At 42.6% G+C, this 25,611-nt stretch overlaps 1 protein-coding gene across 2 annotated transcripts; it reads right to left on the reverse strand.

Moving 5' to 3' along the window:
* Positions 1-2,308: 2,308 nt before the first annotated feature.
* LOC139565185 (prostaglandin E2 receptor EP1 subtype-like) lies at positions 2,309-15,446 on the reverse strand. Of its 2 annotated transcripts, none has more exons than XM_071385332.1 (3): positions 15,198-15,446; positions 7,313-8,217; positions 2,309-3,487 (listed from the first exon to the last, which is right to left on the reverse strand). In XM_071385332.1, exons 2-3 carry the CDS (start codon positions 8,171-8,173, stop codon positions 3,215-3,217), a joined length of 1,134 nt encoding a protein of 377 aa, XP_071241433.1. In that variant the 5' UTR covers positions 8,174-8,217; positions 15,198-15,446; the 3' UTR covers positions 2,309-3,214. The 2 variants fall into 2 exon arrangements, with proteins under 2 accessions (XP_071241433.1, XP_071241434.1); XM_071385333.1 differs by lacking the exon at positions 15,198-15,446 and adding an exon at positions 12,107-12,363.
* Positions 15,447-25,611: the final 10,165 nt, after the last annotated feature.

Consider the following 25,611-nt stretch of genomic DNA (forward strand, 5'->3'; position numbering starts at 1 on the left):
GTTTACGGATTTGGGGTTGTACCTGGTAGGTTCCATGATAATTTGGGTGAGATTGAGGGCATTTAGCTTAGATTGTAGGAAGGCTGGGGTGTTAAGCATATCCCAGTTTAGGTTACCTAATAGCACAAACTCTGAAGATAAATGGGGGGCAATTAATTCACGTATGGTGTCCAGGGCACAGGGGGGTCTGTAACAAGCGGCAACAGTGAGAGACTTATTTCTGGAAAGGTGAATTTTTAAAAGGGCACAGACCTGGATAGCATGACAGAACTCTGCAGGCTGTCTCTGCAGTGGATTGTAACTCCACCCCCTTTGGTAGTTCTATCTTGGAGGAAAATATTGTAGTTGAATTTTTGGTGGCCTTCCTAAGCCAGGCTTTAGACACGGCTAGGACATCAGGGTTGGCGGAGTGTGCTAAAGCAGTGAAAAAAATAAACTTAGTGAGGAGGCTTCTGATGTTAACATGTATGTAACCAAGGCTTTTACGGTTACAGAAGTCAACAAATGATAGTGCCTGGGGAATAGGAGTGGAACTAGGGGCTGCAGGGCCTGGGTTAACCTCTACATCACCAGAGGAACAGAGGAGGAGTAGGATAAGGGTACGGCTAAAGGCTATAAAAACTGGTCGTCTAGTGAGTTGGGGACAGAGAATAAAAGGAGCAGATTTCTGGGCGTGGGTATGGTAGGGTGTGAGTACAGTGGAGGTAAACCTATGCGTTGCGTGATGATGAGAGAGGTTTCGTCTCTGGAGGCATCAACTAATGTAGATGAGGTCTCCGCATGTGTGTGGGGTGGGACGTAAGAGCTATCTAAGGCATTTTGAGCAGGACTGAGGGCTCTACAGTGAAATAAAACAATAAAAACTAGCCAGGACAGCAGTAGACAAGGCATATTGACATTAGAGAGAGGCATAAAGAAATCACAGGTGTTGATCAGGAGAGCTAAGACAACAACGAGTAAATGGTGATGAATGGGCAGAGCGGGTCAGTTAGGTACATACAGGACCTGAGTTCGAGGCTGATCATGATCATGATGATCATGCTGTTTAATCAGCTTCTTGATTTCCCAGACCTGTCAGGTGGATGTATTATCTTGGCGAAGGAGAAACACTCACTAACAGGGATGTAAACATTTGAGAGAAATAAGCTTTTTGTGCATATGGAACATTTCTGTGATCTTTTATTTCCGCTCATGAAACATGGGACCAACACTTTCAATGTTGCGTTTATATTTTTTGTTCATTATATTTGTGTTTCTAAAATATTTACTGTTTATGTTTGAATGCAGTGGCTAAGTGTTCTTTTCTTTCATGGAGAAGCATTGTTTGTAATAGTTTTTTGTCGGTTTTGTGTAACTGTCAACAACATATCTAATCCTGTGAAAGCACTGTTGCACTTTAGAAAGGAGCAAAGATCTAAGACTCCATTTGTGTACTTGTGTCAATGTATTTTGTACTGTTACCTACTACCATACAAGCAAACCTAAACCTTGAGCCGTTAATAGACTGCTTGTTGTTTTCATATCATAGACAGATAAATGGGCCTAGAATCAGATTAGCAAGTATGCTGGTGCTTCCGGAACAGTCATTGGAACTAATAAATATGCATTTCCACGATGAAGATAAAATGTAGATTAGGAGACTATAGGAACATTTGTTGTATTTTTCTGGATTTCTCTGCAGCTCTTGTGAATGTGATATCTATGCTATTGCTCTCCCCCCAAAATTAACTAGGTGTCACTGTAGTATAATGAAGAGTCTATTGCGTATGAGGACAACTCCTGAAATCAAGATGCAGGGTGATTGGCCTGGTGTGACAAACTGTTGTTTGAAAATCCTTTGTGTTTCTGCATTTTAAGGAGAAACTCTGTGATGTAGAGCGGTCTTATTCTCAAATTTCTTATTGAGTTCATAGAATTCCATAAACCCCAGAGAAAATGTATGTAATTGTAAGGCGTTGAATGTATTGTAGGACATTATTTGTGGTAGTTCATCAATGTGAACCATTACAGACCACTTTACTCAGTAATAATTAACATTCATTACAACCATTGCAATTGATGGAGTAATGAAAACTTGGATCAATTCATACCTATACTGAGATAATTTCTGTTCTACTTCCCCTGTCAGAGGACATTTTCCACACCTCTGTTCTCTCCTGGGATTAGCACCATGGTGCTATGACCCTGACAGGCCATTTTGTGGTTTATTTTATTTTATTTTTATTTAACTAGGCAAGTCAGTTAAGAACAAATTATTATTTACAATGACGGCCTATCAAAAGGCAAAAGACCTCCTGTGGGGACGTGGTAACAGGCAACATAAACTTTATTAGACAACATTAAATTCTATAGCTTTTGCAACACTTAGCTTCATTTAGTTCCCCAGACAATTGGGGAAACAATATAAGCAATAAATACATACACACAATTCACACATTAATAGCATTACAAGTTTGACACATACTGTATGTCGTTCACATCTTCAAGCTCAGGTAAAAGCACAGCCTTTACTTTGCTTTGGCATAGTGCCACTTCATGACGTGTCAAATTTCCACAAACAAACAAAGTATGAACTCCAAAAAACACTGACAGTAACACTCACACACACACATAATTTGAGATGTTTGTTGTTGAGATCTTATAGGCAGCTTAATTTCATGTACTGTTATGTACACAGAGAAAGACTCATGTTGCGTCACCTACCAGACACTTTTACAACAAACCTTTTTGCTTGGGCAGAATTATCTGTGCTATGTCTCCAGTATCCAGGTGAGGCATACTGTCCTTACTTGGTCAGATTTTTCTGTTATAAATCCGTTTATGACATTTCATTTGTTTGAGTATAGTCTGGCTTGTCTGTTTCCCATAAAAGGATAAAAAACTTCTCCACAACAGTCAGTCAAAAGCAGGTCTTACTGGCCAATCAAATCAATCTGAAAGAGATCCAAGATCTGGAGGATGATGATTTCAATCCCAAACCCCATAGACTTTCACAGTCAGGCAGACCCACACAGTTCTCAATAAAGGAATATAGGTCTTATGGGCAATAGGCATTTCCTTTTGTGTGATACACCAACACTGCTGTTAGATTCTACCGCTGGATGTTCAGTCTTCTCCTCAATCCAGCATGTTGGGTTGGGTGGTAAATAAAGCACCAAGAACAACAAAGGACTTTGATAAGATGTTTTTTTCTGTCTGTGTCTTTTCTTCTCCCTCAGATCCTGTTGACAGTGTTTATTTTCTCAGAGTTCTGGAAGGAGCTGATATCCCAATGGCGGAAGGTGCTGTTCTTGAAGCTGGCCCGGCTCTTGGTGATGCGGTAGATCTTCCTCAGCACGGCCCGGCGCAGCAGGATGTAGACCCAGGGGTCCAGGATCTGGTTCCAGGAGGCCAGCCGGACGCCCATCACCATCAACCTCCTGTATGTGTCCTGGTCACTGCCTATGGAACCGCTGTAGGACCGTGTGACTGACATCAGGCCAAAGATCTGCAAGGAACACAGATACCTAGGTTAGTTTTACAGTGGTTGTGCAGGATATAGATATGTTCAGCTGGTGTATATATATATTTGCATCAATCTGCATACACTGCTAGTAATTTATCTACATTACCTAACACTGTAGAATGCCACATATTAACAAAAAAAATCATAAATGGAGCAGTCAAAATGCATCTTCACAACGTCTTCCTATGAATAGTTTTACTGATGTTAGAAATCACAGGCTCTAAAATCAAAATTGTAGCCTGATAAATTTTATTTACAATTTTTATAACAATTGGCCACAGCTTATTAAGAGATTTTAAACACAAACAATGCCTCTAATGGTTCTCACATCTCCCCAATAGTAAAAATGAATGCTAAGCTGTTCCTATTTAGTTCACACATCAGTAATTATACTTGGGCCCAACTTTTGTGCAATATTGTGCAAATCAACAGGTCAACTACTGACATTAATGGGAAGAACCGAGAGCTCTCTATGGTCAGGGCGTGACAGTACCCCCCCAAAGGTGCGGACTCCGGCCGCAAAACCTGAAACCAAATGGGGAGGGTAGGGGGGGTGACTAGTGTCGGTGGCGGCTCCGGTACGGGTCGTAGCCCCCGCCCCGACCACGGACCCGGCCATGGAGCTGGGTTGGACGCCGCGCCCAGACTGGGCACCGGCGCAGAGGAAGGCTCCTGCCATGGAGCGGGACTGGACACCGTGCCTGGACTGGGCATCGGCGCAGGTTGCACCGGACTGATGACACCCACTTCAGGGCGGGTGCGGGGAGCCGGCACAGAACGTACCGGGCTGGGGAGGCGCACTGGAGGCCTGGTGCGTGGAGCCGGCACAGGTGGCACCAGACTGGTGACACGCACTTCAGGGCGAGTGCGGGGAGCCGGCACAGGACGTACCGGGCTGGGGAGGCGCACTGGAGGCCAGATGCGTGGAGCCGGCACAGGTTTCACCAGACTGCTGACAGGCTCTTCAGGTCGAATGTGGTGCAGAACACACCTGACCAACATCTCTCTCCTCTCTCTCTCCCCCAACTTCTCCATCGCCCCCCTGACGGCCTCTGGCTCTTCCCTCTGCTCAGCCGCCAGCTGCATGTGCCCCCCCCAAAAGAATCTTGGGGTTTCTGTGGCAGCGGACTGAAGACACACTCTTCATGGCGAGTGCGAGGAACCGGCACAGGACATACCGGGCTGGGGAGGCGCACTAGTGGCCTGGTGCGTGGAGCCGGCACAGATGGCACTGGACTGATGACATGCTCTTCAGCACGCCTGCGCTGAAGCTTACTCCTCGCCTCCACCTCTCTCATCGTATCCCTCATTGAATTCTTCGACCGTCTGCCATTCAGGCTCTTGCACTCTCCGCTGCTCCGCCGACCACCCCTCGTGCCCCCCCCCCAAAAAAAATCTTGGGGTTTCTGTGGCCGCGGTCCCCGGCATCGTCGCTGTCCTTCCACAGCGGGAGGATGTGGTCTCGCATCCTCCCATGATTTCCTCCCATGTCCAAAACTCCTTAACCTCCATAACACGCTGCTTGGTCCTGCGTTGGTGGGATATTCTGTCACGATCGTTATGAATGAAGGAACAAGGCGCAGCGTGTGTTGGGTTCCACATATTTATTACCGTGAAACTAGAACAAAAACAATAAACATATAACGAAAGCGAAGAACAACGCGCACATCAGCACTCAACAAAACAATATCCCACAAAGCAGGTGGGAGAAAGGGCTTCCTAAATATGATCCCCAATTAGAGGCAACGATTACCAGCTGCCTCTAATTGGGAACCATACAAACCAACAACATAGAAAATAAATGACTAGAACACCGCCCTAGTCACGCTCTGACCTAAACACCATAGAGAACCGAGGGCTCTCTATGGTCAGGGCGTGACAAACATTCTCAATGTCACCCAATCTGAAATAGGGTGATGCCCAGCAAGGGCAGTGTTATTCAAGCCCTTCATAATGGCATCCCCTTAAATAATTTATAATTTATTCCATCTAGTCAATGCAAGGGCCCACCATGACTATTCATTTATACCCTTGGTGCAGTGCACCATGTCTATCCATCTGTTTTAGGTGCAGTATTCTGAATCATAGTGTTTATGACTGGGAACTGGAAAGTGTCTATTTCAGAAGGTGTACAAAAAGAGGATGAAATATTACTGGATTGTTAGCAGAGATTTTCTATATTATTTCACGCCTTTTGTTTATGGGGAAGAATATCTTGGAGATTTACTGAGAGGATGAATTACCTTTGTTAGCTGAGCATTTTTACAATATTATTTTATGCTTTTACCACCCTGCATCTCACTACTGGCTTGTCTCTCAAGCTTCCAATTGGCTCATTCATGCCCCCTCTTCTCCCCTGTCACTTTTCTCCAGGTCGTTGCTATAAATCAGAATGTGTTCTCAGTCAACTTACCTGGTAAAATAAGGGTTCAATTGAAAAATAAATAAACAATTATAGGTCAGAATATCTTGGATATTTATATTCCTCCGAGCAACAAGCAATTATGAACATTACTATTATTTATAAGGATTACATGAAGATTGGATGTACAACATTCTTATTTGATGGTAAACCACCATTGCACTTTCACACAGCCTGAGAATGGGATGCATGAACATTCAGAAGAGCATGTCATTCCTATCACAGGTCATTGGTAGGTGATGACTCGGATCATTTCAGGTTATTGAGCTCTAACTCTCTTTTCCATAGTTGAAGTCAAATCCATTTCAGTTTCTCAGTGAATGAAGATTAAGGGCTCTATTCAATCTGTATCGCTGAAGCGCAATAGAAGTGTAAATGAAACTGGCATGAAAAATTACTACAGTTTACTATAGAATTCTATAGTAAACTGTAGTATACTGTAGAACACTATACTACACACGGTAGTATCCCTCAATCATGTGTAGTACTTATTATAGAATGTTGTAGTATACTGTAGAATACTACAGTTAATATTACAGTATGATCCGCAAAAGAACATTGTAGTAAATACTACAGTAATGTCCGCAAAAACACTACAGTCCGCACAAACACAAACCTTTTTTACTATAGTAAAGACGACAGTATTTAATTTGCATATACCCTGCCCATTCCCCTCCCCAATCCCAATTTGTGCCACCCATAAGTGAGAAACCTACATGCCAAGTATAGAAGATATTATGTTCCCTACAGGTAATAGACAATTGCAGAAGTGCTGAATTATCTGTTAAGATTTCAGGCTGTCTGATTTACCAACAGGTTATGGAAATTGTGCTCATTTAGTAGGTTTCATGAAGGAGAAAGCCTCTATCTCTATGTCAAAGATAATAAAACAAAAAGTGCTACAGTGAAGTCTGCAAAAACACTACAGTGAATACTATAGTATTTAAACCAGGGCTCGCCAACCCAGCTCCTGGAGAGCGACACTCCCGTAGGTTTTCACTCCAAAACCAGTTGTAACTAACCTGATTCAGTTTATCAACCAGCTACTTATTAGAATCAGGTGCGCTAGATTGGGATTGGAGCAAAAACCTACAGGAAGGCAGCTTTCCAGGAACAGTGTTGGAGAGCCCTGATTTATATCATAGTATACTAGTCTTTTTTCATGTGAGATTTTCCGATTGAGCAGACATATGAAGCGTTTACCGTGAATGCAGTAGCCGCTAACGTGGGAGCATTGCCTTTCAATCATGCTGTAGCGCTGAATTTCAATGTTAATTATTGAAAAGAAACCTTAATTCCCGAATGGAACACAATAAAGACAGTTTTGACCCCTACCCTGATTCATGCAGAATTGTGTTTCAGTGAACTGAACTTTTCCAACTCACCAGCAGGGGGCTCCAGCAGATGCAAGAAGTGATCATAATGCCCACCAGCTGGGCCACCATCTCAATGTCATGGGACTTGGCTGAGCGACGGTAGCAGGTCTTACACTTCTTACGCAGTCTGGCAAGCACCAGCGTGACCCCACTGATGGTATTACACACTAGGGCCACAGTCAGAGAGGCCAGGCCCAGTCCAGAGAACAGCATTACAAAGGCCACGTCCGTCTCCTGAGTCTCTCCCAGAACCCTGATGAAGCACCAGGTCCAAGGGTACTGGTAGGTGTAGGCCCCCAGCCTGAAGAAGGGCAGGAGGGCCACAAACAGAGCCAGCAGCCAGATGAGAGCCAGTGCCATCTTGGTGCGAGCCGTGGTGACCAGTGAGGCATGGAGCAGGGGCTGTGTGACACCCAGGCAGCGCTCAGCAGCCATGGCACAGCCCAAGAACAATGGGCACAAGCCGAAGAACACCATGCTACCTCCTAGGAACTGGCAGGGGGCATCGGTGGCAGCGCGAGCTAAGGGCCCAGTCGCAGCCCCAGCTGAGTACAGCCTCAAAACCAGGGCACCGGGGATGACGTGGCCGGCAAAGTCTGTGGCCACCAGGGAGCTGGCGAAGAGCAGGAAGGTGGCCTTGGAGCGGCGGCGCAGGCGGGCGTAAGCTTTTGCCAGGATGACCAGGGCCACGATGTTGGACAGGATGCCTAGGGTCATGGAGAGGCCGGCTGCCGTGGGGTTACTGGGCCTCTCTGTGGTGATGTTTGCCCTCCAGGCCATGGCCGGCACCCTCTCCACCCCCCAGGTCTGGTTGGGGAGGAGGTGGGGGGCAGCCAGGCCTGAGGAGTTGTAGTGCTGCATGGCCAACATCACTGGCCTCTGGGAGTCATCGGGGTCCTCAGAGTGGGAGGGCACTGAAAATAGGAAAGGTGTTATGATTAATATACTGACCGGTTGACCAGGAAGAACTCCTAACCTCACTAATATAAAAGAACTACCATAACCAAACTTGCGAAGTAACCAATAGCCTACGATACAGAATAAATACCAATTTTACTGGTGAAATGAAAACTCATTCAGTATTCAGTTATTACCTAACAACAATAAATCTTATCCTACATTATGTAAGGATTTTTTTCCGTCATAAACCAGGTTTCCATCCAACCTTATTATGCGAGAAAAGTACAGTGCATTCGGAAAATATTCAGACCCCTTGACTTTTTCCACATTTTGTTACGTTATAGCCTTATTCTAAAATGGATTAAATACAAAATTTTCCTCATCAATCTATACACAATATCCCATAATGACAAAGTGATTTTTGCTAACTTCTTAAAAACAAAAACAGAAATACCTTATTTACATAAGTATTCAGACCCTTTGCTATGAGACTCAAATTGAGCTCAGGTGCACCCTGTTTCCATTGATGTCTACAACTTGATTGGAGTCCACCTGTGGTAAATTCAATTGAATGGACATGATTTGGAAAGGCACACACCTGTCTATGTAAGGTCACACAGTTGACAGTGCATGTCAGAGCAAAAACCAAGCCGTGAGGTCGAAGGAATTGTCCGTAGAGCTCCGAGACAGGATTGTGTCGAGGCACAGATCTGGGGAAGGGTACCAAAAAATGTCTGTAGCATTGAAGGTCCCCAAGAACACAGTGGCCTCCATCATTCTAAAATGGAAGAACCTTGGAACTAGAGCTGGCTGCCTAGTCAAACTGAGCAATAGAGGGAGAAGAGCCTTGGTCAGGGAGGTGACCAAGAACTCTATCGTCACTCTGACGCTCCAGAGTTCCTCTGTGGAGATGGGAGAACCTTCCAGAAGGACAACCATCTCTGCAACTCTCCACCAATCAGGCCTTAATGGTAGAGTGGCCAGACGGAAGTCACTAGTGTCAAAAGGCACCTATAGACTCTCAGACCATGAGAAACAAGATTCTCTGGTCTGATGAAACCAAGATTGAACTCTTTGGCCTGAATACCAAGCATCTGGAGGAAACCTGGCACCAGCCCTACGGTGAAGCACAGTGGTGGCAGTATCATGATATGGGGATGTTTTTCAGTTGAAGGGACTGGGAGACTAGTCTGGATCAAGGTAAAGATAAACGGAGCAAAATACAGAGAGATCCTTGATGAAAACCTGCTCCAGAGCGCTCAGGACCTCAAGACTGGGGTGAAGGTTCACCTTCCAGCAAGACAACGACCCTAAGCACACAGCTAAGACAACGCAGGAGTGGCTTCGGGACAGGTCTCTGAATGTCCTTGAGGGTCTTAATACTTATGTAAATGTAATATTTCCCTTTTTTTAAATACATTTGCAGCAATTTCTAAAAACCTGTTTTTGTTTTGTCTCTATGGGGTATCGTGTGTAGATTTAGGAGGGGGGGAAACTATTTAATCTATTTTAGAATAAGACTAAAGAAACAAAATGTGAAAAAAGTCAAGGGGTCTGTCTGAATACTTTCCAAATGCACTGTATATGTTGGATAAAAAATATCATGACAGGCCTGATGGCTTAAAAGATTTAGATGCACTATTGTAAAGTGGTTGTTCCACTGGATGTCATAAGGTGAATGCACCAATTTGTAAGTCGCTCTGGATAAGAGCGTCTGCTAAATGACTTAAATGTAAAAATGTAAATGTTAAAATGTCCAAATGTGGACAAAACAAAATAAACTACATAAATTTGTAACTTTTTGAGTTGGTAAATATAATGATATAATAACCATCATATCGAAATCAACTTGGGAGTCACGCGATGATATGGTGTGATGTCTTGCCACTAGGAATCGGGAAAGCATGCAGTTTATTAGGCTACAGATGATGAACTTCACAGGGTGGTGAAAATGCACGGTGATGAGCTTGATGCTCCTTTCCAATAAATATCTTATTTTGGTGACATGATCATGATGCTTGGCTGCCATTTGACAAATAAAAATAATCTTGCTCTTCTCCATAAATAATTGCATCATGTAGGTAGTCCAGCCGGACTGTAGGCCTTTCTGGGAGCTGTTCGCTAGAGCACACATACCAAGACAAGAGTGGGCACATTCGCTATATTTTGGGGGGGACGCACCACTAGTAGAGTTGAAAATGCGATGGAAACCCATTTAGCTTGTATTTTTTATTCGGGTACATGGGAGTTTAACCGCAAAAATTGTTTTAATGTGCACTATGTCATCACGCACAGCCTTTTCCCCCAACAAATGAATTTGATGGAACACATATCTGGTGGGAAAATGCCCATAGGCTATTGTTTTTATTCGTATTTAAGAATATTCTGTTGCCAATTGACGGGCATTCAATGGAAACCTAGCAAGTGTCCTTTAAATAGCCTATTGTAGATAAATGCCAAACAGTTTCCCCCTCGTGGTACTCTGCAACCTGAGAATGCAGGACAAGTCAAGACAGTTCTTGTGAAAGGTGCTCCTTCAAGTCTTGACCGTGTCTGATAGTGACACAGCACACGTTCTGTGAAAGGTGCTCTATCATGATAGCAGACCCATAGGCGTAGTCCCTATGCAGTAGCTGTACGATGCCAATCAAATCACTTTTTTCCTTCTTCTTCACACCCTTCAATACAGAATAACAGAACAGAGTCACAATACTTCTTCCAAAATGAGGTATACATAAAATCCTATACTGTGCCTAGTCTGTATAATGTGTTTTCTCATGAGTTACTCAGAATCGATCTAGCAATGGCGATTTGTAGCAGAAAGACCATACCATTGTTCATGAGAAACACACACACACAAAGGGAATGCACCTGCCTTGCCAAACATGACATAGACTTCTACAGTTTTGTAGGGTGCATTTGCAGTCCTTGTTCCGTTGACTTTTCTAATCTAAAACAAAAATGCTCTAACAAAGGGTGCGTTTGTAAATTCACTCTGTCTATCTACTCCGGTTTCAGAGCACTATCGTCTGAGTGTGCCAGAGCACAGAATAACTGATTAATTTACGAACGTGCAACATCCGTTGAATATGACCGGTGTTAGTGAACGTCGGCTTAAAACGTTGTTAAATTGTTGCAAGCAGCACAGTTACAGTCACTAACGCTCTAGATAACACGAAAACAGTCTAATCGACTCTGCTAGGGCGAGTACAATGGTCAGAGTGAGGTGTTCTCTAATTTTTGTCTGGAAGTAGCAAGCAAGCTAGCCAACTTTAGCCAGTTAGCTTTGGTGCTTGACTGCTGTCGTGAGGTCAGAACGCTCGGATCAACCCTACTCCTCCGCCAGAGCGTCCAGTGTGCGCTCTGAACACTCCGTGAGCGAACCCTCTGAATTTATGAACAGACAATCAGATAACACTCTGAATTTACGAACGACACATAGCCACTCTGACACACTGGAGGCAATTTACGAACGCACCCAAAGACATTGATGAATGAGAGAGTTGAAAACAATTGCAGGTTTAAAATCGAAATGAAATCATACTAATTCAGCCCAATACATGTGCACTCATTATTGGTAAAACAAAAAGCATGTATGGTTCTTCTAAACAGCCTTATTAAGATGAACAGTGTATGTAACGACTAACTACATGGAGTGTAACGTTTGACCAGGCAAACAATTATTTCCCCCTACTTTTACCCATTTTGTAAAATAAATACTAATAATTGATCATTGTAAATTTCCTGAATGATTTATGTTCTATTCAATTAATTTGCCATGTCCAAATTAAAAGGGATCTGTGTGCATTGTCAAAACGGTTATTATTTATGTTCATAGCTAGTTCAGCAGGATAGGCTACAAGAAGATCATTAATGGTGTGAAATAAGTAATAATGATATTACCTGACCAAACAGTGAATCCATAGAAACAAATGAAGATGTATTCCTTTTGTTTTCAGATGTTAAATAATTTCACTGTGAACCATGAAATTCAAAAGTTCCTTAAACTCAGAGATTCATCCACGAGAATGTTACTTATTATCAACAATGGTTCACCTGAGCTGATAGTGAAGTCATGTATTCGGAGGAGTGACTCATTCTCTCCTAAAGAAAATAAAACGAGCAACCGCATGAGAAGTCCGTCACCAAGATCAAGACCCAGTCTCCAAAAGGTTGCACAGCCAACCTTTATAGACTTGAACCGCGTCGACGCAGCCCCGGGGCGTCTTGAGTCCGCGAGAGGAATGCATGTATCCTTATTACAGAAGTTCAGTGAAAGGGAACTGGGAGTGCTACCCAATAACTTAATGGAAACTAATTAGATATTCTATTAATGCAGCTATTTTATTTAACAACCAACTTTACACGTTGACATGTAACTATAACATCCTATGATCAAGTAATGTAGCCTAATGTGAAAGTACAGTATCTTACAGTGTTCAAACAAAACATCTGGCAGGAGTTTGACAAATGTTTTGTTATAACAGCGTTATTAATGGGCAATTCCGCCACTTTTCAACCTTATATTCATAATCTCCAGCACCAAACCAGTGTCTACATATGTGAAAACAGGGGTTTCTATGATTTGTGGTTAAAAAGATAGGAAGAAAAGTCTTTAAAAATGCTTCTCTGTGACAACACAGGGTAGCATTAAAAGTAAAAAAAAAAATTGAATTTCAAAACCTGGAACTAGTTTCTATTTTCTTGCTCCCCAAATCACTGCAGATCTCAAAGTGTTTGAAAATCCCAGTTTTTAAAATGTTTAAAGTTTTGATGATGTCATCGGGCAGAATTATTCACATACACTTTATATACAAACGTATCTGGGCACCCCTTTAAATTAGTGGATTCGGCTATTTCAGCCACACCCGTTGCTGACAGCTGTAAAAATAGCACACAAGCCTAAGATCACCATGTACAATGCCAAGTGTCGGCTGAAGTGGTGTAAAACTCTCCGCCATTGGACTCTGGAGCAGTGGAAACGCGTTCTCTGGAGTGATGAATCACGCTTCACCATATGGCAGTCCGACGGACGAATCTGGGTTTGGCGGATGCCAGGAGAAAGCTACTTGTCCGAATCCGTAGTGCCAACTGTAAAGTTTGGTGGAAGAGGAATAATGGTCCCAGGCTGTTTTTCATGGTTCGGGCTAGACCCGTTACTTCCAGTGAAGGGAAATCTTAACACTACACCATACAATGGCATTCTAGACTATTCTGTGCTTCCAACTTTGTGGCAACAGTTTGGGGAAGGCCCTTTCCTGTTTCAGCATGACAATGCCGCTGTCCACAAAATTGCTTGTCGAGATTGGTGTGGAAGAACTTGACTGGCCTGCACAGAGCCCTGACCTCAACCCCATTGAAGACATTTGGGATGAATTACAATGGCGATTGCGAGCCAGGCCTAATCGCCCAACATCAGTGCCGACCTCACTAATGCTCTTGTGGCTGAATGGAAGCAAGTCCCCGCAGCAATGTTCCAACATCTAGTGGGAAGCCTGTTCGACGAGCAGGTGACCACATACTTTGGTCATGTAGTGTATGTTGACACTGGTATTGTGCTGTCTGCAATGAAAATAATGTTGAAAAGTTGTGGAGTTGCCATTTAAAGGTGCAGTCAAGTTTCCACATGCAAATAGCCATCATGTCTATACTATCTATTTTAAAGGAATTCAATTCCTTGAGTGAAAATATTCAAAGTGGTTGGTCCAAGCACCTTTAGTGTATACAAACATTACATTTTCTGGATTTACTAGCCTATTGGTTCTGCTCTTAGTAATCAAAACATAGCCTGAATAACTTTTCATCTTCCTGCAAAACATTTTTGGGGGTTATGGTAAAGAAGAGGTATGCAAGGTACAGTATATTTTCAATAAAATGAAAATAATAACATTTTAAAGATGTCTGTCGCAGATGTCTGCCAGGTGTTATGTTGAGCAACTTTATAGTAACATAAGCAAAGGAAGAATCTTGGGCACTGGTAGTGCTTCACTTTGATTGGTAGGAGAGGATTCGTTTGGTGCAGGCCAGAATCTGATAGCGGAGGCAGATATCGCATCACACATTTACCGGGACCATCATCACTGAGAGGTTACCCTCGGAACGGCACTGGGTGCTTTTCGTTGTTGACACTGGACCCTAAGGCGAGAACCTTATGAAACATTGTGGGTTTCAATGTTTGTGGTCTTCAGCCACAAGCCCCAAAGCCACTTTTTGACCCAGTAACTTTACTCCAGCAGTTTAGGATAAACTTAAGTGGAAGTCTGAATTACTGGGCCTAAGAAAACATTTTCCACTGCCTTGTTTTGTAGTGGACGCCATTGTTACATTTCTCACCATAATTAGCAATTGAAAAGATTGCCATTTGGCACCAATAACCCCAGGGTCCTCCAACAGCACGTCTAAGCCTTGTAACCTAACTTCTCTCACACTGTCCCATTCACCAACCACTAATACATGCAGTGCAACTCTGTTTCTTTCAGGACCTCAACCTGCTAACATATAAGAGAGGATGGCCAAAGTGATTCAGATTGTTCTTCAACGCTTTTGAAGTGGTATTGAAATAAATTGGACCAAAAAAACGGTCCCTTTGATTTTGGTCTTGCAGGCACAGATCCTAGATTGCTGTTTCACCTTTGAGAGGTGTGGTCATTTTTTGACATGAGGCTCAAAACCCTAATAGAGGCGGACTTGAGTTTTGCTACTGTGATGTGTATGATGTACAGGACCATAATGCTATCACAACATCAACACTCTTGACACAGTTATTTTCATATGCTGTGCCAAAATCAGAGACAACTTGTAAACTTGTAATGTAAGCTGTGTAACTCTCCACATTTGTAAGAGAAACACATTATAAACATGGCTGTGTTTTGAACAGAATTACTTATTTTGTCCTCTGAAGCGCTGCCTCGTCCTCATTTCAAGACCTCAGACTGAGAGGCAGAAGGCCAAGATCAGGGGCACATGTTTTAGGTTTTAGAGCTGAATGACTCACCTGGTTGTTGGCGACGACGCAGTATGGCATCTCATCTGCAGCAATCGTTAAACAGAAACCGAGCGGTGGAACACGTCCTATTGCTTAGTGAAACACTCAAGTGTCCAACAGTATCTCTGGCCCTGGGGATCCAACTGGTAGCGGAGCAGCATTGGAACAAAGCCATATGTTCTTGAAAGTATTGAATATCCAATTTATCTCACTCCCTTTTAAGTCTGTGAGCTCATATTCCACTTTTTGCACTGTCACAATTTTACCCAATAATATACTGTTGTGACAACACTTCCTGAGTGTCACAATGTCCACTTCCTGAGGGCAGAAGAAAGACAGGCAGTTTGGTCGCCAAGTATGACACTGCTCGATGAGCCTCCGTGGTTGCAGTATCTCATGGTGTCAGTATCTCTTTATGGTGTCAGATCAAATATATGGTTAATCAACTAAATTAGTCATGACCCCTCAACAACAGACACTTTATAGCTGCATGTCTGGCTCATGGACCTTCATGCCACTCATACTCACTCACTTTGGGGAATTTGGTCAATGCAATCTGGACCCGGACACTGAAACGCCTTGATTTGGGATAAAAGGAACAAAAATTATCTCTAGAAATGACTGTGATTTCCTCTCACCCAAATTTCAACTATCTGATGAAGATACTGCTGTGCCTGGATAAGAAAATGAGTCAGACATTTAGTCTGCAGTTCAGTGGGCGTCCACTGTGACATTCAGGCCATGATGTCTGTAGACTCTTCAACTTCTTGTGTGCATTTAAACGAGTGCATACTGTCATCTCACAGAACACCCTTTTGACACAAATGATCCACTTGAGATATAGGATTGAGCAGGAGGTGCTGTAGTCATTTCTTGGAGACATAATTAACAGAAAGCTAAAATGACTGCTGTTCCTCCTCCCCACAGATTCCTGACAGTTGCACTGAAGCTCCCCTAACCACCCTTCGGTTTACCACACGCAACAACAACAAAAAATCCTTCCCATGCTGGGCCCTAGACAGGGAGTGAATGTGGGGTCTGGAAAAGAGGGGCGGTAGAGGGAAGGGTTGGATGCTTCTGGAGAACATTGTCTGGGTGGCATGCCAGGAGATGAGTGCTGTTTAGATCTGCAGAACTGGTCAGCAAGTCAGGCGTGACTCAAATATTTCTCTTGAAGTAATGGGAAGAAGAATAAAAAACATGGACTGAAGTTCTATTCATAGAAAGATCCAGTGACTCTGTAGTTGTTGGAATGATAATTCAGCTCATAAATGCAGGGTGCATCAGGGTGTCTATGTCTGTCACCATGAAGCTAGCACACAGTCACAGAGAAAGAATAACAGCGTTAGAAGGAAGGACCTAAGGATAGGATGAATAATACAAGATGTGCCAGGAAGTTTAGAAGTCACTGTTGAAGGGGTCATCAATTCCAATGTAAGTGTCTTTCCTCCCTCCTCCCATCTCCCGTATTGGAAGAAATAACAGCCTATGAAAACCGCAATCAGCAGCTGAGCACTGAGATTAGCCTTCTGATTTCCCCCACTTATCAACAGACGCCCAGGAGTTAGGAGCATGTGCGTGTTTCTTCAGAAGCCATTTCCATTTCCCTGTACTTAGGGTTGCATGATTGCTTTGAAAAGTTACAAGTCTCTTCTAACCAGCCAAACTAGCACATTGAAAAGAAACCATTGTCCCGAGGCTCTCGACTGAGCCCCGGAAGGCAGGAAGAGCATTTGGCCTAAATTAATTCTGTCTGTATGGAGTGATTGCCCAGGTAAGGTCAGGCCATTTTATAGAGCTTGTGCTTGCATAGGTCTTGGTGACCGTATGTATATGTGTAAAATCAAACATAACCTTAGTCACGCTGCATGGACTTCTTTTTGGTTTTCTATTCTACATCCGTGAATGATGGATGCCTTTCCTTTATCATGTCACGCCTTATTCTGATCTATACCATGCTGGATGTGTCAATGTGTAGTTCATACATGCATAATCTATGAGCAGAATTACTGTCTTACCTCAATTAGCCATGAAATCCCTAGTTTGAAAGAAACTGTTTCTCTGGCCCACTTGGGCCAGAACTACTGTCTAAAACAGGGATGGGAAACTGGCCACCCTTTTGTAGGCCCGCGGACCAATAATAGTTTTGGTGTGAGTACGCAGACCCACGAGCCACTGCGGCCCCTCATAATGAGTTCTGTTTTTTTGTGGCACCCACCCCCATTAAAGGTGCCCATCCCTGGTCTAAAAAGTATACAAAAGTACCAGAGAATCTCTTTAATATCGTATCTAATGCATTGCATTCTGCATGATCAATGCTCAGTCAGGGAGTGCAGGCAGCCTTATACTGTATATGATTTCCATAAAACACTAAACATCCTGTATGGAGATAGGGCTCTAATACAGATTTGTGTTTTTCAGTGCTCTTATTAACCACAAGATCAATTTTTCATCAATTTTTCATAGATAAATGTGCCCCGCTAAGCAGAAACTGTAATCTCTCTTTGAGGCTGCCCAGCAGAAGACAGATAGCAGCTCTCAGATGTCAATACATATCCTCACAGTTCAAACTCAACTCTCCAATATTAGTAATCTCAACGTGCATGGTTAGAACCAATATGAAAAAAAGTGCCCTGTATATGAATTATTCTCCTCCTATCTCCTCCCTACACTCTGTCCCTGTCCACCTTGCCTGCTTGGCATGTCAGCAATGTAGTCTGAGGTGCCTGAATAAACCACAGTTATTGAGATGACAACATTATCATTCCTGTCTTTCACCAAACCTGTCATGAACAACCTTCTCCACTGACTCACTGGCGTGTGAAATAGCCAGAACGCAGAGCAAAGACCCTGCAATCATTAGGACATAAATCAGCTGAAAATGTCATTAGCGGCGGATTTGAATGTGGATGAAAATAAACTCAGGCTGAATAAGGGACTGGGAAACTGCTAAAGGTCAGCCAGAGAGAAGTGGCCTGTGGCATAAAGCTGTGATGAGTAATAGTCCCTTCAGTCCCAGGCATCTCTCTTTGTAGTTGGGGCTCAGCCTCGCTCTGGTAGCTATACTGATAGAGATGAATAATAACATTGTTTATCGCTGGTTCCATAAACCAATCTATGATAGTGTTTTGTGACATCAACCACTCAGAACCTATAAGGTATCAAGGCCCATGGGAAAGATACTGTATGTATGCAACACATCCAAGAGTCTGCCTCAATGACATATTTTTCATCATGTCAGAGATATTATAGTATATGTGTAGAAAAGGCCAATGGAGTTGGTGGATTAATCATTTAATTCATGGCCACTTGCTCAGTTGGGCCAGGGGCGCTTTAATTAGGTCAGGTGGAAACTCATTAAAAGGAGGAAATCGCCATCGCCCGACCTCGCTGCTTTCTCTTCCTTAACTCCATCTAGTCCAGACATTCTGTTCGTCCATGAATCCACGTAAATCCACCGAATCTGTGACCTTTCATCTGAACTATCTGTTGTGATCGGGAGAGCGGGCCATCAGTTATTGTTTATAGTTATTACCGTGGAGCAGGGCTTGGAGCGCATGCTTCAAACCTATTGCGTAATGTAAATGGTCAATGATCACGGCCCTACAGATCAGCACAGGCCAATTATGCTATCGATATATGGTTCATATGTACATGTAATTACATGTACATATGAAGACAAACTTGAAAGGATGAAATATGAAACATCATTATTGTTTGCTGAACTGATCAATTCTGATATCGAACTGATGGAGATTATAGATTGAATAACCGACCACGGATTGAATTATTTGTATTATTATTCTCCTGATTATGATGAATAATTATGAGCCTAAATGACTCAATGATGATTCCTATTGACTTCTTATTGAACTGAATTGCTGAATTACCTAATTGAATTACCTAATGAGAATGATTGTTAGGATTTGACCTTTGTGATTATGAATTTGATTGGATACATGTTATTCTGTTTCCTTTGTTATGCAGCACAGACAGACTACCCAGTAAATATACCACTTTATGGTTAAAGGAATTCCTGCCTCAGTCTCATCCATTCCTCTGTCACCTGACCCGTGACACCTGTTCACCTTCACTGTCAGTCATCCTACCTGTCCAGCTACCCACACAGATTCCAATAATCTTTCAATATGTGTTTATCGATCTCTCTAATCAATACTCAATAGTGGCATTCATCCCTAACCTTGCGTTGTAATGGTCTTTTCATGCATTATCACTTGCTGTAAGCATTCAAAAAAGATTGCGGCTACATAAAGATGCCTATGAATGCATTCATGATACATTGGAAATGGGTAGTGACGATTTTTTTCTAACCAACCTTAAATGGTGATAAGGGGCCACACTACACCGCTCATATGAGGTCATTGCTAATGGAGAATTAGTGAGTAAGTTAGGATTGCAAAGACTGTTAAGAAGGTACCCTTTGGTATGAACACAGCCCGGCTTGGGAACCAGCCGACGAAAGATGAGGAATTAAAGTACCCCAAAAACATGAACGCTCATTGGTCATTTTTGTTTTCTCACACACCACCCCTTCCTTCTCTGCATTTCTTTTACCGCAGGAAAACAGATTATAGGGAAGTTAGAGAGGGTGACTGGGGACCTTCATTCAACATAATCAGTCAATGCTGACGCGTGTGCAACTATGGGGCAAAACAGAGGCTTAGATTGTTGACGACATGTACAAAATTAACGAATGGCAGAAATCAACGCAGTTGAGCATTAGATGATATTTGTTAATCACTGCATACATTTTTACTAAACAGTACGTTCTAAATAGTATGTAGTACGACTAGTACACAGTAGGCCCATGCAGTTTAAGTAAGTAGTAGGCAAGCCAAATTTCAAACACAGGCATTTCCTGTTCTTATTTACAATAAAAGTGACTCCAAATGTCCCAATACATTATTTACCATTCATTTCTATTGGGCACATAGAAATGACCAAAAATGAAATGACCAAAATAAACTGCAGATGTGCATCCAACAAGTTTGTAAAGTCACAAGCTTGATGTAGTCATTTGCGTGCTAGGAATATGCAGTGGCGACCCGTCATTCAGGGCAGGTGGGGTAGAGCACCTGTTTTGAGCCCCAACTGTTTAAAAAATAAATCATAATAATTGAGTTAATAAAGCCGCATACAAACGGTTTCTTTTTTGCTTTCTTGAATAAGGCAGCTCCAAAATGCAGGTGTCTAGCCAAGCTCAGTGCTTTCTGTGGTGGAGGGGCAGCCAGCGGAAAATACAGAGCGTAGGTGTTGGTAGTGTTCTCTAGATGTGCCGTGATTGACTCAGTGTTCTGTCAATCATTGGGACACTACGGCACCGCAAAAACTACAGAAGAGCTCGAAAATTCAAGACTCTTGGGTGCTGCCACAGATTTACATTAGAAGTGCCCATCCAAGAAGGCTCAAAGTCATTGTCCATTGATAAAATTAACTCAAATCATGTTATAGCTACCGTAGCTTTGATTGATCATACTTTCAAAATCTTAGCTAGCAAGCTAGACAAGCAGTCATCGTCATGAATAAAGTTGACAATCTACTGGCAAATCCTTTTCTATCCTTGTCATATGACGAGAAATTACAGATAAAATGTATCGGTGCTCATCGACCATTGGACATAAACATTACACAACAAGTTGGAAGTGGAAGTGGAAGGAATCAGTGGCTAACTGCAAGTGTTGCAAAGCAATCACTAGCCTGCTATTCAATGGAGAAGGTGTGTGGTTCAAGTCTGGGTTTAAGTGTCTCTTTTCCAAGCCTAAAAGGATAAACATTCACATGCAACACCATGGGCCAGAAAAGGTTGAATACATTGGCCATGCTGTCAATCCAGCATGACCTCTGCCGTGTTCAAAAGACATGGAAACTCTGTACTGGGAAATCTCAGAAATCTCAATCTTCAGTGAGTTCAAGACAACTGGGAAATCAAGTTTTGAACAGTCATCCAACTCGGAATTCCATGTTGGGAACTCAGGCCTCTTTCTAGAGCTCTGACCTGAAGATCACTGATGTCATGATTCAACCTTGTTTTTTCCCGAGTTCCCAGTTGTCTTGAAAGCATCATAAATCCAGAGAATGCCAGGAAGGACTGCCACACCACCTTCCTGTTCAAGTGAGCACAGCACAACAAGGTGAGTCCAGAAATGTCTTATATGCTGCTGCATAAATTATGTAATATGCCAGGGAGATACGTATACTGTAGCTAAGAAAGTAATACTAAGTATATGTTGTGTAGTAACAGTTAGTAGCCCATATGCCTCACCCTAATAATTTGGTCCCTTTCCCCCTCATAACTTAGCCTACTGTTCTGACTTGGTGGTGCACAAATAGCCAATAGCCTGTTTTAGAGAAATATCATCATCAAATATTGTAAGAGCTTTCATTGACTGCTTATATGCCCCTTTATTTATCCTATGGTTCTGACTTGTTGTACAGGGAGAATACTGTAAGAACGGCCCATGTTCTCAATTCTGTTGCTGTACATTTTAAAAGTGCTGAACAATTAGTTATATTGACTACGTCCTTTTTAGATTGCTCATTAATGTCTTAATTGAAATTACGAATTGCCTCTTATCCGCTCATTGTTCCCTTATGCCATAGTTTGTACATTTCAATTGTCATTAGAAACCACATTTGTTTAACCTATCACATCTATAAACAGTCAACCTATTAATCATAACCTCGTATCATATCATCATTCTGAACAGTCGTAGCCTCCTGCATCTGCCAAAACCACTGCCTTCAGTACTACACAAATTGGTTTAATTAATTATTTATTAGCTAACTAAATGGTAACACAGGATAAACATACACACTTAATACATTAGAAACAGGTCCCTAGCGGACTGATACAATATGGCGGCTTGTTACAAAAGGGATGGGGAGGGGGAGGACAGAGGGACAGAGACATAATACTTTGGTACAGTTTAGAAACTACTCTCACAGTAATCATATACTTTGCACACGAACTGCCGCCTGCTTGGAGTAAGAAATCATGAATGTATTTACGTGTAAATGCCTTGGTTCTTAGTGTATTTCTGTCGGAACCAGGCCTTCTTGGAAAGGGTGTTGGGCCTTTTTGCGGCACGCTTGTAAGGCTCCGATTGTCCAAAAGGGGTCCCCACCCATCTTCTACTGTTGTTCTCCTATGCTGTCATCTGGTATCCGGTGAATTGTCATGTAGTCCTGAACAGAACTACAGAGTTTATTCTACTTCCATTCGCTCTGGAAAGTGCTTCTTTGAAGATAGGCTAGACAGCCGTGTCGATGTTTCCCAATGGGGTGATGAGAGTAGTAGAATGGTCCCACTTAAATTTGCTTTTCTAGATACTTTACTTAGGACAGCTAATCAGCCGTACCAGTGATTGTACGGGAAGTAACCTTATTGTCTCTACCTCGTATTGAGATTCAAAGTTTAAACCAGTTTAAACGTGAGCTGCAGCTCAACGTCTTTCTGGTCAGATATGTTAATTCTTAACCCATAATTTTATACAGTTCTTCAAAAGGGGCGGTTCCATCCGGCTGACACGCTCTCTGACCTCACTCAAGGGGGCAGTGACTACTTGTACAAAGTTATAGAAACAATTTCCTCTTATAGTTTCTAAAATCAGATCCCTCTCTTAATGAAAACACTTTCATCATTGTTCATATTTCATGCACAACGCATCGGATGGACACTTCACACAAAGTGTGCATACTTTTCAAGTTATATTATTTCCTTTATAACATTTTTAATGACATCACAAATAACAACCAAACCAACATCAGTGTTCTTTTAGGTCACCTCTGGCCATTCCCCACATTCTATGTTTGAAATATTGTTCCAGTATGCGCTTTAGAACATGTTAGTGTTTCGTCGGGAAAATGTCTGTTGAAACAAAGACTCATTCCTTAGGTGAATTTGGAGAGGGAGATAGTTGAATCTTCTGTCCTTGATTTACCACAGGGCGTAAGCTGTCAAGCCCCCACCAGTTCCCTTCTCTCCCCTCTGCGGGTGAGAGCGGGTCTGGTTGAAGTTATTTATTGCAAAGCTGATCTGACCTATTTGGATCCTTACAGAACAGTCATGACACTTGACATGGAACAATAAGGAATAATAACTCTGCTACAGTTTAGTGCCAGATGTACCATATGTGGATGACGCCCGTGGGAGGAATTACCCACACTTAGAGCTCATATGTAATCAAATCAAATCAAAATGTATTTGTCACATGCACCGAATACAACAGGTGTAGGTAGACCATACAGTGAAATGCTTACTTACAAGCCCTTAACCAACAATGCTTTAAGAAGTTAAGAAAAACATTTAAGTAAAAAATAGATTAGTAAAAAAAATAGAAAGAGTAACAGATAATTAAACAGCAGCAGTAAAAAAACAATAGCGAGGCTATATACTGGGGGTGCCGGTATAGAGTCAATGTGCGGGTGCACCGGTTAGTCGAGGTAATTGAGGTAATATGTACATGTAGGTAGAGTAAGTGACCATGCATAGATAATAAACAGAGTAGCAGCAGCGTAAAGAGGGGTCTGGGTAGCCCTTTGATTAGCTGTTCAAGAGTCTTATGGCATGGGGGTAGAAGCTGTTAAGAAGCCTTTTGGACCTAGACTTGGCGCTCTAGTACCGCTTGCTGTGCGGTAGCAAAGAGAACAGTCTGTGTAATAATATATTTTCTCTCTTCCACAATGAGCCATCAGCAGTGAAGTGCCCTGTAGGCCAACGATCTGAGTGGATAACTCATAAAGGCGTTGAGTCACTATCCAAGGCTAATAATCCATACAAACTTGGAACTTAATGACAGACAGTGCACACACTCAGCCAGATAGCCCAATATGCTGGCAGAGGCAGGGTAGTGCAGCGCTCCACAGGACTCATTAAGTCCCATTGCAGTAATGAGCCTGTGAGGAATCTCTGCAGTGACATGTTGACACACATAAGCCTGCATCTGTTCCCAAGAGATAGGCCTGTGAATTGTGGGTGTATAAATATATACCTTCACGTTTTAGGGCAAAAGAGACTGGGGTAGGAACGTTGTATCCATCTGAATATACACCATTTGCAAACATTTCAATGTTGGGGGAAATTGTGGATAGTTCTATTTGAGATGCCTCATGCAATGGTATTAACTAGTGAGGTTTGACCAGAAATCTAACTTAGCAGTTGCTTGAGAGTGAGGTTTAGTTACAGGCCCATATGGTCCGCCAGGATATTTTAAATTCTGGAAAGTTTAGTTTAGAACACTGGCATCATGATGTAGTGTTAAATTATTCCATGTCTCTAAACTGTGCCAGTAACAGAACTGGGGGAGGTCTGGCTGTACGGGCTAGAAATGGTTGTTGTTCATACTGAACTTCGAGCCAGGCGATGGTGTGCATAATAGGGTTTTTGACAAGTAACGGATGGTTTAGAGAGGAGGGGTAAAATAAAAATAAATACAAACCTCAACTCAGTCTGTACCAGTGAGGTAATAAACCCCTTTCCTACATTTTAGTTCTGAAATATTTCTGGCCATTCATTTCTGGTGGAAAGACACTGAGCTTGTGTACACCACCCAACCAATCAGTGGCTAGATCCCAGTTAGGAGAGGCACACAGATGATGCTTGTTTAATTCCAAATCGTATGCATGGTTCCATTGTTCCTGTCCATATTAACAACTTATTAGTCATTCATTGATTTATTTTGAGCAAATACTCATGGGAGATGATTACGAAACTGTACGTTTACAAACTCCGTCCTCTAGTCCCTACCCCCTAAAACACTAAAACATACTGTGTCTCTGAAGCTGACTTACTTGCTTTTTAATGTTGTAATTTTCCCCCAGACACTACATAGCTTTATAAATACCTTCAGAGAACAACATTCCAACATGAAGGAATCTTGTGTCTGATTGATAGAAATTAGATTTAAATGGTCTTCATGCAAATGAAGGGAAGTTAGGAACCAATATACACAGGCAGTTAGGAAAGCTAAGGCTTTTTCAAGCAAAAATTTGCATCCTGTAGCACAAACTCCAAAAAGTTCTGGGACACTGTAAAGTCCATGGAGAATAAGAGCACCTCTTCCCAGCTGCCCGCTGCACTGAGGCTAGGAAACACTGTCACCACTGATAAATCCAGTATAATTGAGAATTTCAATAAGCATTTTCTACGGCTGGCCATGCTTTCCACCTGGCTACCCCTACCCCGGTCAACAGCTCTGTACCCCCCACAGCAACTTGCCCATGCCTCTCCCATTTCTCCTTCACCCAAATCCAGATAGCTGATATTCTGAAAGAGCTGCAAAATCTGGACCCCTACAAATCAGCCGGGCTAGACAATCTGGACCCTCTCTTTCCAAAATTATCTGCTGAAATTGTTGCAACCCCTATTACTAGCCTGTTCAACCTCTCTTTCGTATCGTCTGAG

Source organism: Salvelinus alpinus, chromosome 36 (assembly GCF_045679555.1).
Source record: "Salvelinus alpinus chromosome 36, SLU_Salpinus.1, whole genome shotgun sequence".
Taxonomy (NCBI): domain Eukaryota; kingdom Metazoa; phylum Chordata; class Actinopteri; order Salmoniformes; family Salmonidae; genus Salvelinus; species Salvelinus alpinus.

Coding starts and splice junctions, on each gene's coding strand:
- LOC139565185 (XM_071385332.1), bottom strand. CDS start 8,173: ATGTTGGCCATGCAGCACTACAACTCCTCAGGCCTGGCTGCCCCCCAC. Junction 3,488..7,312: donor TCTGCTGGAGCCCCCTGCTG/GTGAGTTGGAAA, acceptor TGTTCCTTGCAG/ATCTTTGGCCTGATGTCAGT.